At 41.7% G+C, this 17,288-nt stretch overlaps 1 protein-coding gene across 1 annotated transcript; it reads left to right on the plus strand.

The window, feature by feature from the left end:
* Positions 1 to 277: 277 nt before the first annotated feature.
* Positions 278 to 3,268, plus strand: LOC105869433 (RNA-binding protein 12-like). Its single transcript, XM_012761207.3, is given in 2 exon segments — positions 278 to 597; positions 599 to 3,268. Coding segments are annotated over 2 exon segments (2,769 nt in total). The 5' UTR covers positions 278 to 382; the 3' UTR covers positions 3,153 to 3,268.
* Positions 3,269 to 17,288: the final 14,020 nt, after the last annotated feature.

The following is a 17,288-nucleotide window of genomic DNA, read 5'->3' on the forward strand; positions in this document are numbered from 1 at the left end:
CTTTACTGAGTTGAGTTATTCAAATGCTAAATTCTTCAAGAAAAACCCTCACAGACATACCCAGAAATATTATATTTTACCAGCTACCTGCATATCCCTTAGCTCAGACAAATTGACATAAAAATAACCATTATATAAATATGTATATATTCTCTTACTTTTTGCCAAAACAAGTGAAAGTATGTTGTAGACTTTATGGCAATTGGTATCTAAATAATTCATTATGAATCATTTAAGAAAAAAACATTCAAGCCTTGAGAATTGTAAGATGCCAGTCTAAAAGTTGGTTTTAATTGGTTGCCCACAGGATTGACTTGGCCTCTACTTCTTGCTAAGAAAATACATCTCTTGTTTTATCAGGTGTGTGTGGTTTCAGTGCAGCATGGCTGTGGTCATCCGTTTTCAAGGTCTCCCAATTGTGGCGGGGACCATGGACATTCGCCACTTCTTCTCCGGATTGACCATCCCTGATGGGGGCGTGCATATTGTAGGGGGTGAACAGGGTGAGGCTTTCATTGTTTTTGCCACTGATGAAGATGCAAGGCTTGGTATGATGCACACAGGTGGTACAATTAAAGGGTCAAAAGTAACACTATTGTAGTAAAACGGAAATGCAGAATATGATTGAACTGAGTCGTAGGCGTTTTGAAACTGCCAACTTAGATATACCACCAGCAAATGCTAGTAGATCAGGACCGCCACGTAGCTCAGGAATGAGTGGCAGGGTAAACTTGCCTACAATGGTACCCAACTTTAATAATCCTTCACCCAGTGTAGTTACTGCCACCACTTCTGTTCATGAAAGCAACAAAAACATGCAGACATTTTCCACAGCCAGCATAGGAACAGCTCCTCCAAATATGGGGCCTTCCTTTGGGAGCCCAACCTATAACACGACTGTTCCAAGCACAGCCTCTCCAATGAACACAGTCCCACCGCCACCAATTCCTCCAATCCCAGTGAGGCCATCTTTACCACCGATGCCGTCCATTCCCCCAATACCAGTTCCTCCTCCAGTACTTACATTGCCTCCTGTGCCCCCAATTCCTCCAGTCCCTTCTGTGCCACCCATGACCCCACTGCCACCCATGTCGCGCATGCCGCCCTTGAATCCACCACCTGTGGCACCTCTGCCTGCTGGAATGAATGGCTCTGGAGCACCTATGAATCTGAACAATAACCTGAACCCTATATTTCTGGGTCTACTGAATCCTGTTAACCCTATTCAGATGAACTCTCAAAACAGTGTGAAGCCACTTCCCATCAACCCTGATGATCTCTATGTCAGTGTGCATGGAATGCCCTTTTCTGCAATGGAAAATGATGTCAGAGATTTTTTCCATGGGCTCCGTATTGATGCAGTGCATTTGTTGAAAGATCATGTAGCTTGAAATAATGGGAATGGATTGGTTAAGTTTCTCTCCCCTCAAGATACATTTGAAGCTTTGAAATGAAACAGAATGCTGATGATTCAACGCTATGTGGAAGTTAGCCCTGCCACAGAAAGACAGTGGGTAGCTGCTGGAGGCCATATCACTTTTAAGCAAAATATAGGACCTTCTGGACAAACGCATCCCCCTCCTCAGACACTTCCCAGGTCAAAATCGCCCAGTGGGCAGAAAAGGTCAAGGTCAAGATCACCACATGAGGCTGGGTTTTGTGTTTACTTGAAAGGGCTGCCATTTGAAGCAGAAAACAAACATGTCATTGATTTTTTTAAAAAGTTGGATATTGTGGAAGATAGTATTTATATAGCTTATGGACCCAATGGGAAAGCAACTGGTGAAGGCTTTGTAGAGTTCAGGAATGAGGCTGACTATAAGACTGCTCTGTGTCGTCATAAACAATACATGGGCAATCGCTTTATTCAAGTTCATCCAATTACTAAGAAAGGTATGCTAGAAAAGATAGATATGATTTGAAAAAGACTGCAGAACTTCAGCTATGACCAGAGAGAAATGGTATTAAATACAGAAGGGGATATCAACTCTGCCAAAGTCTGTGCCCACATTATAAATATTCCATTCAGCATTACCAAGGTGGATGTTCTTCAGTTCCTAGAAGGAATTCCAGTGGATGAAAATGCTGTGCATGTTCTTGTTGATAACAATGGGCAAGGTCTAGGACAGGCATTTGTTCAGTTTAAAAATGAAGATGATGCACGTAAGTCTGAATGCTTACACCGTAAAAAACTTAATGGGAGAGAAGCTTTTGTTCATGTAGTGACCCTAGAAGATATGAGAGAGATTGAGAAAAATCCCTGTGCCCAAGGAAAAAAGGGATTAAAGATGCCTGTGCTAGGTAATCCTGCAGTACCAGGAATGCCCGTGGTGGGAATGCCCAGTGCTGGAATGCCTGGTGCCGGAATGCCCGGTCCTGGAATGCCTGGTGCGGGACTGCCAGGTGTGGGAATGCCCGGTGCAGGAATGCCCAGTGCAGGAATGCCTGGTGCAGGAATGCCCAGTGCAGAAGGTGAAGAGCATGCCTTCCTGACTGTAGGGTCAAAAGAGGCCAACAATGGGCCTCCATTTAACTTTCCTGGTAATTTTGGTGGGTCAAATGACTTTGGGCCACCACTCCCTCCTCCAAAATTAGGAGGGGCCTTTGGCGATGCTAGGCCCGGTATGCCATCAGTTGGAAACAGTGCTTTGCCTGGTCTAGGACTGGATGTTCCAGGTTTTGGAGGTGGACCAAATAATTTAAGTGGGCCAGCAGGATTTGGAGGGGGCCCTCAGAATTTTGGAAATGGCCCTGGTAGTTTAGGTGGTCCCCCTGGTTTTGGAACTGGCCCTCCTGGTCTTGGAAGTGCCCCGGGGCATTTGAATGGGCCGCCGGCTTTTGGGCCTGGGCCTGGCCCTGGCCCAATCCATATTGGTGGTCCCCCTGGCTTTGGATCTAGTTCTGGAAAACCAGGTCCAACAGTAATTAAAGTGCAGAACATGCCCTTTACTGTGTCTATTGATGAGATTTTAGATTTCTTTTATGGCTATCAAGTAATCCCAGGCTCAGTGTGTTTAAAATACAATGAAAAAGGTATGTCCACAGGTGAAGCCATGGTGGCCTTCGAGTCTCAGGATGAAGCTACAGCAGCTGTCATTGATTTAAATGACAAGCCTATAGGCTCAAGAAAAGTAAAACTTGTATTAGGGTAGCCATTCACATCAATTCTTTATAGGATAGATCTTCATATTGCTGTGATTAATGCATCCAGATTGTTTTCCTAGTATTTCCAGGTTAGAACCTGTGGATTGTTTCAGTTGCATATAGATTGACTGTTTACAGAAGACTCACTACCAGGATAAACATTGCTATATGTTACAGTAAAGCTATCTGGAGAGAACACAAAAATGATTTTGGCATACCATTACAAAAATCATTTGTAAAACTCAAATGACCACATGATGCTTATCAAGGAGTCTAGATTGGTTTTGTTTTATACCATATGGGATGAAGAAAATAGAAAGTAGAGCTCATTGAGGATGTTCTTGCCAGCTGCTGAAAAATAGAAGTTGGCTACTCTCAGAATTTGGTTTAAAGCTGGACAGATTTGCTTTGTTATAGGGTAAAGCTTTGTCTAAAGTCCTCATTTTCTTTAAAAATTGAATAAAATCTCTGTATACAGATTCATTGTATGTACCTTTATTGCTTCTTGAGGGTTCTTGCTGTATAGACAGTCCTGCTTCAGAACTTGCTGCTTTGTTTACATAATTGACTCGTTTGTAAATGAGCAGAACTGTTTTGTTGGGTTTTTTTCCTAAATATAAATCTCCACACGTGGTTTGTGCTATAACCTTGAACTTTGATGTCACACTTAGAACTGTGTGGAATAAGACTTGCCATAAAAATAAACTATGGAGTCCTTTAAAAACAAACAAACAAAAAAAAAAGAAAAGAAAAAAACATTCATCTACATAACTAAAACATCATTTCACAAAACAAAAGTAATAATTCCCTTATGTGATCTAATATTCAGTTCATATAACAAGTTTTCTAATTGCCCTACAAATGCCTTTAGATATTTTGTTCATACCTGGGTTTAATCAAGTTTGACATACATATGTCAACCTAAAAGGAAGGGGCTGAGGAACAAAATATAATTTAAAGAGTTTAGATTTACTTATTAACAGAAAATACATTACAAAAAAGTGTGTATGATCACTATTGTAGTTTTTTTTTTTTTTTTTTTTTTTTTTGAGACAGAGTCTCACTTTGTTGCCCGGGCTAGAGTGAGTGCCGTGGCGTCAGCCTAGCTCACAGCAACCTCAAACTCCTGGGCTCGAGTGATCCTTCTGCCTCAGCCTCCCGGGTAGCTGGGACTACAGGCATGCGCCACCATGCCCGGCTAATTTTTTATATATATATATATCAGTTGGCCAATTAATTTCTTTCTATTTATAGTAGAGACGGGGTCTCGCTCAGGCTGGTTTTGAACTCCTGACCTTGAGCAATCCGCCCGCCTCGGCCTCCCAAGAGCTAGGATTACAGGCATGAGCCACAGCGCCCGGCCACTATTGTAGTTTTTAAATGTTTATATAAAGTGCATAGAAAAAAAATTCATGAAGATACACCAAAATGCTAAGTGATGTATCTGTGTGGCTTTTATCTTACCCTATTTTTCTAAATATTTCAAAATTTCTGTGATGAACATACATTATTTTCATGATTAAAAGTCAATACAATTAAAAATCATTTTGAACTCACATAAAGAAACTTAAATTGGAAAATCAACTAGGGTATGACTGAGCCAAACACTCATGGTCAAAGCTTGAAATTTGAGTGAACTCCTAATTACTGCAAATCGGGTTAAAATTCATCAAGGTTTACCTGTCAAAGAAAATCATTAGTATCAAATGGAAAAGCAAGTAAGAAGATTGTGATGAGCATATATGTATAATATTTTTTAAAACTCTCTTCAAATAAAAATATTTTCTGACTTGTATATGGATTCTAGTTATCAACTATTTATTGTAAATGTAACATGTGAATATATTCTCTCATTTTGTTGGTTGTCTGTTTGCTCTCATGATAGTTTAATTGGCTGTGCAGAGACTTTTTGGTTTGATCAGGTCTCATTTGTTTATTTTTGATGCTGTTGCTGTGATTGTCTTTGGTGACATCTTCATAAATTCATAGAACTCAGGAAAATCAGCAAGAAAAATTCAAACAACCCTATCAAAAAGTGGGCAAAGGAAATGAACAGAAACTTTTCAAAAGAAGATAGACTGATGGCCAAGAAACATATGAAAAAATGCTCAACATCACTAATCATCATGGAAATGCAAATCAAAACCACAATGAGATATCACTTATCTCCAGTGAGAATAATATTTATCAAAAAGTCCCAAAACACTAAATGTTGGCAGGGATGTGGAGAGATAGGAACACTCATACACTGCTGGTGGGACTGCAAACTAGTACCTCTGTGGAAAGCAATATGGAGATACCTCAAAGAGCTACAAGTAGAACTACCATTTGATCCAGAAATACCAGTACTGGGCATCTACCCCCCAAAACAAAAGTCATTCTGTAAAAAAGACATCTGCATTCCAATGTTTATAGCAGCACAATTCACAATTCCAAAGATGTGGAAACAACACAAGTGCCCATCAATACATTAGTGAATAAATAAAAATGTGGTATGTAGTATATGTATACCATGAAGTTCTTCTCAACACAAAAAGCAATGGTGATCTAGCACCTCTTGTATTATCCTAGATAGAGCTTGAGCCCATTCTACTAAGTGAATTATTATAAGAATGGAAAAACAAGCACCACATGTATTCACCATCAAATTTGTATTAACTGATCCATACTTAAGTGTACATATACCAATAACATTGATTGGGTGTCCAGCAGATGGAAGGGCGTGGAGGGGATGGGTATATACACACCTAATGGTTGCAAAGCACACCTGGGGGAGGGACATGCTTGAAGCTCTGACTTGGGTGAGGCCTTAAACATTTGTACCCCCATAATATGCTGAAATATAAAAGAAACATTATTTTCTGAAAAACAACTACAAAAAAGGAGTTTACTTGTGCAAAAGTTGGGATAGCTGTTTGGAAGACTCAGACTCAAGTAACCTTGGATATGAGCTCTGTTTGGACTTTGTTACAAGCAGGATTTTTTTGAGACAGATTCTCACTCTGTTGCCCAGGCTAGAGTTCTGTGGCATCAGCCTAGCTCACAGAAACTTCAAACTCCTGGGCTCAAGTGATCCTCCTGCCTCAGCCTCCCTAGTAGCTGAGATTACAGTTATTGCCTCCATGCCCAGCTAATTTTTTTTTCTATTTTTAGTTGTTTGGCTAATTTCTTTCTATTTATAGTAGATACGGGGTCTTGCTCTTGCTCAGGCTGGTCTTGGACTCCTGAGATCAAGCAATCCTCCTGCCTCGGCCTCCCAGAGTGCTAGGATTACAGGTGTGAGCCTCCATGCCCAGCCTTACAAGCAGGTTTTTAAAGACAATAAAAGGTGGACAGGAAGTCAACTGATAGAAAGCTCTTTGTCAGGAATTCTCATTGGTTTACAAAAACAACATCAACTAGTGATTGGCTTTACATCATTAACCTATAGATGCATTATAGTGTCTGGTGCAGCGTTATGATGTTAATGTATATCTACTTGTGGCAGTAATAAGCAGTTTCAAGAGAATACGTAGCTCAAGAAGGGAAGTAGGATGTTATTTCTGTCTCATTTTAATGGCTCTCTGGGCCTGATAATTTTAAAGGACTCACATTCTTCAGATAAAAGATTTTGCTTTTATCTTTATAAAAAACAAAATACTTGTGTTTTTTATAAAGAATTTGCTTTTGATTCCAATAATTTTCTATCTTAGACACATTTCTAAATATTCCATAGATGCATTTAATTTTTATAACAATTCCGGAAATTGGGCAGTATTATTATTCCAATTTTATAAATAAAAAATATTAAGGTACAGAGACATAAGTAACTTGCCCAAATCCTCGCAGCTAAGAAGGAAGAAGAATCAGAATTTAAAATTTAACCTTTGACAGCTGTATCAGAGGTTCTGTTTTGACCAGTAAATCATTCCACATCTCAAATATCTACAGATATGCTTACATACAACAAGTGTACAAGAATACACACACAAAATATATACTGGTGGATGTGGATTGGTTATTGCATCATTCTCTGAATGAATTTATGTCATCATTTCCTCACCTATAACATGCAAAGGACAATAGTTTCTAAAACATAGGGTTATTTTCAAAGTTATCTTTTTTAAGAATATAGAACACAGTGTGGCACAGAGTAAATCCTCAAAAAGTTTCCAACTGTTATCATCATTACCATCAGACATAACAAGAGTTCCATTAATGCTACTATTATTGCTACTATTATCATATTTGTAGATATTGTATCACCAGATATATTTTACACAGAACACTAAATTGTAGCGTTATTCAAATGTAATGGAAAGATGGCACAATTGTGAATGCCATGAACACTTCTTAAAAATAAAATGTCCAATTATCCCCATTATATTTCTTTTCATAGTTTAGTCTTAGAGAGCCTTCACTTCTATAGGGACATTTAAAAAGTTCTTTTTGACATGTTACATATTCAGAGGTTCCAGAGTGTAGAAGGTAGACACTGTTATGGGGACATTCTGTCTATATAAAAAAGATCTTATGAAAATATACTCATTTGAGTTAATATTAGTAAAATAAAAATTAAAACTATAATGAGAGATTCTAGCAGAAATTAGAAGAAGCAAGAAGACAAGCCTACGTTGGACGAGGGTCGGAAGGAGGAGTACCTCAGACCATGGGAGACTCCACAGGAGGAGGATGCGGAGGAGAACTGGAAGCTGGGACCACTGGAGCAGCCCGGAGCCCAGCGGGAAGGGTAGGTGGATAAGCTGTTTCCCCTCCCCTGCATCTCAGACTGCTGGTGGACTCTCCAGCAGGTGGAGAGACCTGCGAACACCAGCCCAGCGATGGCCACCACCAGTGAGCAGTAAGCCAGTACCGGATGTGGCACCAGGCTCCCAACACTCTCGAGGCACCTCCGTGTGCACAGACCCGAGCCGCGCAGCAGGCACTATATTGCCTCCTTCTCCCCTCCCCTGAGCCTACCCGTGGCTGCCCAGAGAGACAATATAGCCATCAGTCGGAGGCACCTACAGGGAAAGAGACCTTCCCTTTTGGGGCCCTACAGCTGACTAAGGGGAACTCAGACTATGAGCTCTCTACCTGCCAGCCATCCCAGGTGCTACTGGGACGGTGATCCCAGAATGGGGCAGACCCTGAGACTGAGAGACATAGACCCAGCTTGGGCTCCCTGTGGATGAATTGGGACTGGCACTCCTCTCCCTGGTGGGGATATAGTTTGAACTCTGGTACCCAGAGGTCAGACCTGCAGACCAGATCCCATGCACTGAGTTCTCACATTGCCCGGGACACAGAAGGGATATATGTGAACAGCCTACTGAGGTGTATGTGCCTTCAGGGGTGGATCAGCATCCTAGAGGGCAACCCTCCTCCCAAAAGGAGGCCTGCCCCCAGCCCTGGTGGCGTTCCTGCGCAGGGAACCTCCCCACTGCATAACAGGCAGCAGAGGCCTGGTGGCGTGTGGTCTGGCCTGCTGGCAGAGGCCCAGGAGTAGCCGCGGAGTTGGAGATGGTGGAAAGAAGTGAGGCTCACTCCAGACTGCAGGTCTCAGACAGGCAGGCCTCTGACTGACTTGGGCCATTCCAGCCCCTCCATGACAGCTTTTTCTGGAAGCAGAGAACAGAACTTTGACCCCTGCTAATGACATTGGTGGTGCCTGAGGGCAGGCTTACCCAACCCAGCTCCACCCAGACTCTCTCCTAGACCAGTCCTCACTGAGGGGGAGAAAAGGACACACCCAGAAGTCCCAGGGTCCCAACCACCACCTCAGGAACAAGAGTGCCTCTCTACAAGAACAAGAGCTAATAGGAGGACACAAAAGCAAAAGCGTAGCCTGTTCCTGCAAGCAAGCGCCACCTACTGATAGGACATCCTGCACTCCCTTTTCACAGCACCTACTGACTCATTATACAGGGAGTGGTCAAATCTCACCCACAGACACCATCTACCAGCTCAGAAACTAAACAAGGCATCTGTAAACCCAAACAGAAACCTAAAGAAAAGAAACAACAACTGATCGACATGGGAAGAAATCACTGAAGGAACTCCGGAAATATGAAGAACCAAACAGAAAACACACCCCCAAAGAGGAGCAACAGCTCCCTAGAAACGAACTCCAACCAGAATCAGGCAACCAAAATGACAGAGGAGGAATTTGGAATGTGGATCATAAGAAAACTCACTGACATGCAACAAAAACTCAATAACCAACACAAAGAAACCACAAAAAGCCTCCAGGACCTAGAACAAAAGTTCACTAAAGAAATAGACACAATGAAGAAAAGTTTAACCGAACTCCTGTAAATGAAGAATCAATTACGGGAATTACAAAATACAGTGGAAAGTCTCAAGAACAGGGTAGATCAAACAGAACAAAGAATCTCAGAGATTGAAGATAAAATCCTCCAACTAAATAAAACAGTCACAGATATAGAGCAGAGAAACAAGAGAAAAGAGCAAAGCCTACAAGAGATGTGGGATTATGTGAAGAAACCTAATGTGAGGGTCACAGAGTTACCAGAAGGGGAAGAAGACAACACTCAAGGGTTGGACAAGCTATTTGAAGATATAATAGAGGAAAATTTCCCAGGCCTTGCTCAAAATCTCGATATACAAGTCAAGAAGCTCAAAGGACCCCTGGGAGTTTCAATGGAAACAGGAAGACGTCACAACATGCAGTGATCAGACTGAACAAAATATCAACTAAAGCGGCCCTTCTAATGTCCGGAGCCACAGCTCCGGATGGCTGCCACAACCTCACATAGCCAGCCTGAGATGGATGCCTGGTCATTATGGGAGACAGAAAGTGCATACTTTCTCTTCCTCTGACATGACATAGCCCCCAGACCCTTTACTGCCTTCTTTATATGGTTATCCTTTGCCTCTTGCCCCCAGACCCTTTACTGCCTTCCTTATATGGTTACCCTTTGCTTCTCGGAGAAGCCCACTGAGCTACTGGTATATAAGTCTGCACTCTGTTCCTAATAAACGAGACTTGATCAGACTCCTGTCTTGTCTCCATTTCTTGTGTCTTTTTTTATTATTTATTATTTTTTTTTATTTAAGCATATGATGGGGATACAGATTTTAAGGTTTTAATAAATGCCCTTTTCCCCTCCCCCAACAAGTCTGAGTCTCCAGAATGACCATCCCTCAGATGGTGTACATCTCACTCATTATGTATGTATACTCCACCCCATCCCCCTGCCCAATACCCTATTACTGTAGTACCTATGTGTCCACTTAGGTGCTGCTCAGTTAATACCAGTTTGCTGGTGAGTATATGTGGTTCTTGTTTTTCCATTCTTGGGATTCTTCAGTTAGTAGTATGGGTTTCACCTCTAACCAGGAAAATATAAGATGTACTATATCACCGTTGTTTCTTAGAGCTGAATAATACTCCATGGTATACATATACCACATTTTATTAATCCATTCTTGGATTGATGGGCACTTGGGCTACTTCCACATTCTTGCAATTATGAATTGTGATTTCTTGTGTTTTATGCCTTTCCCAGGTCCCACTCCCTCCTCCGAGGACCCCACTAATAAGTGGTCCTGTGGTTCGGGACAAGTGGCGCCCAACGTGGGGCTCGGATACGAGGGATGCAGTGAGGACATGGACGTGTGTCGCCAAAGCTCGTAGGGACCGAGCAGCTTAAAGTGAAAGTGCCTTCGACCATTGCGGGAGCCTGCCTCGCTTGAGTAAAAGTTGAATGCGTCTGCAAAAATGGGCAGGAACTTAGCCAACATCAATTGTATGTAACACAATTGAGGGAAGTGTTAAATACACGAAGAGTAAAGGTTGCAAAAGCAGATTTGTTTAGATTCTTTGATTTTATAAAGGATGTGTGCCCCTGGTTTCCCCGCGAAGGCACCATCGATAAAAAAAGATGGGCACGAGTAGGAGACGCTCTCCAAGATTTTTATAGTACATTTGGGCCAGAAAAGGTCCCAATTACCGCATTCTCTTACTGGAATTTGATCAGAGATCTTATAGACCAGAGACATTGTCCTAATGTCATGGCCGCAGTCGCTCAAACCGAGGAGATTTTGCGAGTCACATCCATTGCAAATTCAAAAGTAGACATTCCAGAGCCCTCCCCTAAGGAAGAAGTAGATCTTATATCCTTGGAGAGAGATAGTGAGGAGAGTGGCAAAATTCAAAGAGTCACCGCCTCCTTGGGGGGTGTTGATTCAGCAAAGGAGAGCACTAAGCCATAGCTATACCCCGTGCTCGGGGCTGTCAAAGTTCAGAGCAAAGACCCGGACCCTGCCGAGGTGGATTGAGATGATTTAAAAGAGGAAGCGGTTCAAATTAATGACCCTGACTGGCCACCTCCCTATCATACGGCCTCGGTGCCTCATGCAATGACTGCAGTAGATCCGAAAGAGGATTTAAAAAAAAAAAGATAGCACAGCTTGAGGAACAAATTAAACTAGAAGAATTGCATCAGTCCCTAATCACCCAGCTTCAGAAACTCTGCACAGAAAACGAGAGGGTCCCAGATGCACCACATATAGTCACCAGCAAAGTGGTATTAACTGAGCAGCACCTAATTGGACAAATAGGTACTATATTAACAGGGTATTGGGCAGGTGGGAGGGGGTAGGGGAACGGGTATATACATAGATAATGAGTGAGAAGTGCACCATCTGGTGCATGGTCATGCTCGATACTCAGACTTGTAGGCGGAGGGGGGGAAAGGGCATTTATTGAAACCTTAAAATCCATACCCCATAATATGCTGAAATAAAAAAATCAATAGTAACCAAAAACAAAACAAAACAAAACAAAACAAAACATAAGACTATGAGAAATATGGGATCATGTGAAAGAGCTAAATATAAGAATGATGTGCATCCCTGAGGGTGGAGTAGAAAAGGCACAAGGTCTGTAAAACCTACATGAGAGAACAATTTGGGAAACTTCCTTGGTCTTTCTAGAGATTTAGGCACGCATATATAAGTTCAGTGAACACCTGGAATATTCGATGCAAGGAGAGAATCAATAAGATACGGTGCTATCAGGCTGGCCAAAGTCACAATGAAGAAGAAACTTCTGTGAGGTATGGGGCAAAACATCAAGTAACTTACAAAAGAAAACCCATGAGATTAACTGTAGAATTCTCAGCACATACATTGTAAGCCAGAAGGGATCAAGGACCCATCTTAAATATTCTTAATAGAGAAACTTCCAGCAGGGAATTTTGTTTTCCATAAAACTGAGTTTAATATATAAATGAGAAATATTTTGCAGAGAAGCAAACACTATAGGAATTTGTCATGACCAGACCTGTCCTACAGAAAATATTTCAAGCTGCATTGTACATGGATCAGCACAATAGATACCCACCAGTATGAAATCAACAAAAACCCAAAGTTTACAGCTCGTATAAAACAATATCCCAATAGGCAAAACAAAGCAGTATGAGGTTACAAAATATGATGAACAGAACAGCATCCCACATAACAATTCTATCATTAATAATCTGAATGTCACACATAAGAGACATAGACTGGATGAATGGATGAAAAAATACTATCCAAGGATCATCAGATTTAGGAAATAGACTTAAACATAAGAACTCAAAAAGACTCAAGGTGAAGGGATAGAAAGAATTATTTCCTGCAAAAGGATACCCAAAGTGAGCAGGTATGGACATTTTCATAGCAATAAAACTGACTTTGGAGGGATGAGCAAGATGGTGGATGAGAAACACCGCCAGACAGAGAGTCTCTGCAGAAAAGACAGATTCTAGGAGAAATTAGAAGAAAGAAGCAAGCAGATGAGCATATATTGGAAGAGGGTCAACAGAAAGGGTACCTGAGACCACGGTAGACTCCAAGGGAGGAGGTTGCAGAGGAGAACTGGAAGCAGAGACCTCCTCAGTAGCCTGGAGACTAGCGGCAAGGGTAGGTGAAGCAGTTAACTTTCCCATCCCTTGCATCTCAGAATGCTGCTTGGCTCCCCAGTGGGTGGAGAGACCTGCGGACACCAGCTGTGAGACGGCCACCACCAGTGAGCAGTAAGCCTGTAGCAGATGCAGCACCAGCCTCAGAACTCACTTGGGGCACCTCTGTGTACACAGACCTGAGAGCCATATTGCCTTATTCTCAACTCGCCCTTCCATATCTGTGGCTGCCAAGAGAGATAATATAGTCACCAGCCAGAGGCATCTACAGGAAACGGGACTTTCCCTTTTTGGGGCCCTACACCTGAATGAGGGGTAATCAGACAGTGAGGTCCCAACACGACAGATCTCCCAGGTGCTGCCAGCCTGGTGATTCCAAGAGAACAGGGCAGACACCGAAGCTGAGAGACAGGCCCAGCTTGGGCTCCTGTGGGTGAATTGGAACTGGTTCTCCTCACCCTGGTGGGGTTAGGGATTGAATTCTGGGGCCCAAAGGTCATATCTGCAGCCCAGATTGCTTTGCACCTAAGTATCACATTGCCTGGGGCACAGAAAGGATATTCGTGAACTGCCTACTGAGGTGTGTGTACCTTCAGGTGAAGATCAGCATCCTGAGGGCAACCCTCCTCACAAAGTGGGACTCAGTGCCCAGCCCAGGTGGTGATCCTGTGCAGGGAAACTTCTGGTCAGCATCACAACCAGGGGAGGCCCAGTGGCATGAGGTCTCGCCTGCTGGCAGAGGCCCAGGAGTAGCCGAGGAGTTGGTGAGGGTGGAAAGTAACGAAAGCCTGCTCGAGATTGCAGGTTTCAGGCGCCCCACCCCACAGTCTTTGTGACTGAGAGGGGCCAATTCACCCCTCCCTGACAGCTTTTCACAGAATCAGAGAACAGAACTTTGACCCCTGCTAACAGTATTTGTATTGCCAGAGGGCAGGCTTACCCAATCCAGCTCCAGCCAAACTCACTCCAGACCAGCTCTCACTGAGGGGGAGAAAAGGACACACCTGGAAGTCCCAGGGCCCCACTAATACCTGAGGCACCAGTGTACCTCTCCAGAGGACTTAAAATTGGATAAAAGACCCAAAAACAACTGTGTAGCCTATTCCTCTGAGCAAGCCCCACCTACTGACAGGGAGGACATTCTGCACACCATTTTCAGGGCACCTGCTGACTCATCATACTAGGTGGGGTTGAATCTAACCCCAAAACACCACCTACTGGCTCAGAGACTAAAAAAGTCATGTCATTATCCAAACAAAAACCTTAAGGCAAGAAGCAACAACTTATCTAGAAGGGAAGAAATCAGCAAAGGAACTCTGGAAATATTAAGAACCAAACAGAAAGCACACCCCCAAAGAGGAGAACCAGCCCCTTAGTAAGGGTCATGAACCAACATCAGACTACTAAAATGACAGAAGTGGAATTTCAAACGTGGATCATAAGAAAATTCAACCACTTGCAGGAACAACTGGATAACCAACACAAGGAAAACACAAAAAGATTCCAGAACCTGGAACAAAAATACACTAAAGAAATTGAAACAATGAGGAAAAGTCTAACCAAACTCCTTGAAATGAAGAATCAATTCAGGGAACTACAAAACACAAGGGAAAGCCTGAAGAACAGAGTAGATCAAACATAAGAAAAGAAATCTCACAGATTAAAGATAACACCTTCCAATTAAATAAATTACTCACAGAGATATAGCAGAGAAACAAGAGAAAAAAGCAAAGCCTACAGGAGATGTGGGATTATGTGAAGAAACCCAATGTGAGGGTCATAGTGTTATTCGAAGGGGAAGAAGAAAACACTCTAAGGTTGGACAAGCTATTTGAAGATATAATAGAGGAAAACTTCCCAGGCCTTGCTAAAAATCTCCAGATATAAGTTCAAGAAGCTCAAGGGACCCTGGGAGATTCAATGCAAACAGGAAGACATCACAACCTGCAGTCATCAGACTGACCAAAATGTCAACTAAAGAGGGACTTCTACAAGCTGTAAGATGAAAGAAGCAAGTAACATACATAGGAAAGCCAATCCAAGTAACGCCATACTTCTCTACTGAAAGTTTCAAAGCAAGGAGAGACTGGGGCCTCAGTATCACTCTTCTGAAACAGAATAATGCCCAGCCTAGAATCTTATTACCTGCAAAGCTAAGTTTTATATATGAAGGAGAAATCAAGACATTCTCAGAGAAGGAAAGATTGAGGAAATTCACCAAGACAAGACCAGCCCTTCAAGAAGTACTCAAAACAGTGCTACCCAGGCATTTGCACAGTAAACACTCATGAATATAAATCTACTTAAAGCTAAAGATCAAAGCCCAGATACCACAATGGCTCAAGAGAGAATGCAAAGTAACAAAGTTCAACCTAACATTATGAACAAAAATCTGCCTCACTTATCTGATATCTCAATGAATGTGAATGGCTTGAACTCCCCACTAAAAAGACATAGGTTGGCTTAATGGATAAAAAAACACAAGCCAAGTATCTGCTGTCTTCAGGAAACACATCTAACCTGAAGGATGCAGTTAGACTAAAGGTAAAGGGGTGGAGAACCATATTTCAATAAATGGAAGCCGAAAGAAAGGTGGAATGCTGGTGCTAATTATAGATAACTTCGCTTTTAAATCAACAAAAGTAATAAAAGACAAAGAGAGTCACTATATAATGGTGAAGGGTACAGTTCAACAAGAAGACATAACAATTCAAAATATGTATGCACCCAGCCTTGGTGCACCCAGATTCATAAAGCAAACTCTACTGGATCTAAACAAATGGATAAACAACAACATCATAATAGTTGGAGACTTCAGTACCCCACTGACAGCACAGGACAGATCCTCCATACATAAATTCAACAAAGAAATAATGGACTTCAACAGAACCCTAGAACAAATGGGCCTTACTGACATTTACAGGACATTCTACCTCAAAACCACTGAATATACATTCTTCTCATCAGCTCATGAGTCATTCTCTAAGATTCACCATATCCCAGGACACAAAGCATGTCTCACACCATTTAAAAAATAGAAATTATACCATATATTTTTCAGATCTCAATGGAATAAACGTAGAAATCAATCCTAACAGGAGTTCTCATTTCTACACAAAGTCATGGAAACTAAACAACCTTCTGCTGAATGATTACTTCATAATAAAGAAATCAAGATGGATCTCAAAAAATTCTTTGAATTAAATGACATAGGAGACACAAGTTACCAAAACCTGTGGGACACATTTAAAGCAGTACTGAGAGGGAAGTTTCTTTCCATAAATGCCAGTATCCAAAAGTTGAAAATATTACAATTAGATAACCTACTGAATTTTCCAGCTCTCTCAAAGAGCTGGAAAAAGAAGGACAGACTGACCCCAAACCCAGCAGAAGAAGTGAAATCACTAAGATCAAGTCAGAACTAAACTAAATTAATAACAGGGAAACCATACGGAAGATTAATAAAACAAAAAGTTGGTTCTTTGAGAAAATAAACAAAATTGACAGGCCTTTGGCTAGACTAATGAAAAGAAAAACCTCTAATAAGCTTCAACAGGAAAAAAAGGAGAAATTACAACTGATGCCCCGGAGATAAAAGATATTATTTATCAATGCTACAAAAATCTCTATGCACACAAACTGGAATATGTGAAGGAAATGGACAATTTCTCAGAAAAACACAGCCTCCCTAGGCTCAACAGGAAAAAATAGAATTCCTAAACAAACCAATATCAAGTACTGAAATTGAAAAAACAATAAAAAACATTCCTAAAAAGAAAAGTCTTGGACCAGATGGTTTCACACCTGAAATTTAACGCACCTACAAGGAAGAAGTGGTGCCGATCCTGCAGTAATTATTCCACACATTGAGAAGGATGGAATCCTCACCAACACATTTTATGAAGCGAACATAACCCTGATACCAAAACCAGGAAAGGATGCAACAAAAAAAGAAAACTACACACCAATATCCCCTATGAATATAGATGCAAAATTTCTCAACAAAATCCTATTGAATCTAATTCAGGCGCTTGCCAAGAAAGTAATCCATCACAACCAAGTGGGTTGCATCCCGGGGATGCAGGTATGGTTCAATATAGGCAAATATATAAATGTATTTCACCATATAAACAGAAGCAAAAACAAAGACCATATGATCCTCTCAATAGATGTAGAAAAAGCACTTGACAAAATTCAACACCCTTTTATGATAAGAATGCTAAACAAAATAGGCAT

The sequence above is a fragment of the Microcebus murinus genome, unplaced genomic scaffold (genome assembly GCF_040939455.1).
Source record: "Microcebus murinus isolate Inina unplaced genomic scaffold, M.murinus_Inina_mat1.0 scaf001_hap2_Mmur4.0, whole genome shotgun sequence".
Taxonomy (NCBI): Eukaryota; Metazoa; Chordata; class Mammalia; order Primates; family Cheirogaleidae; genus Microcebus; species Microcebus murinus.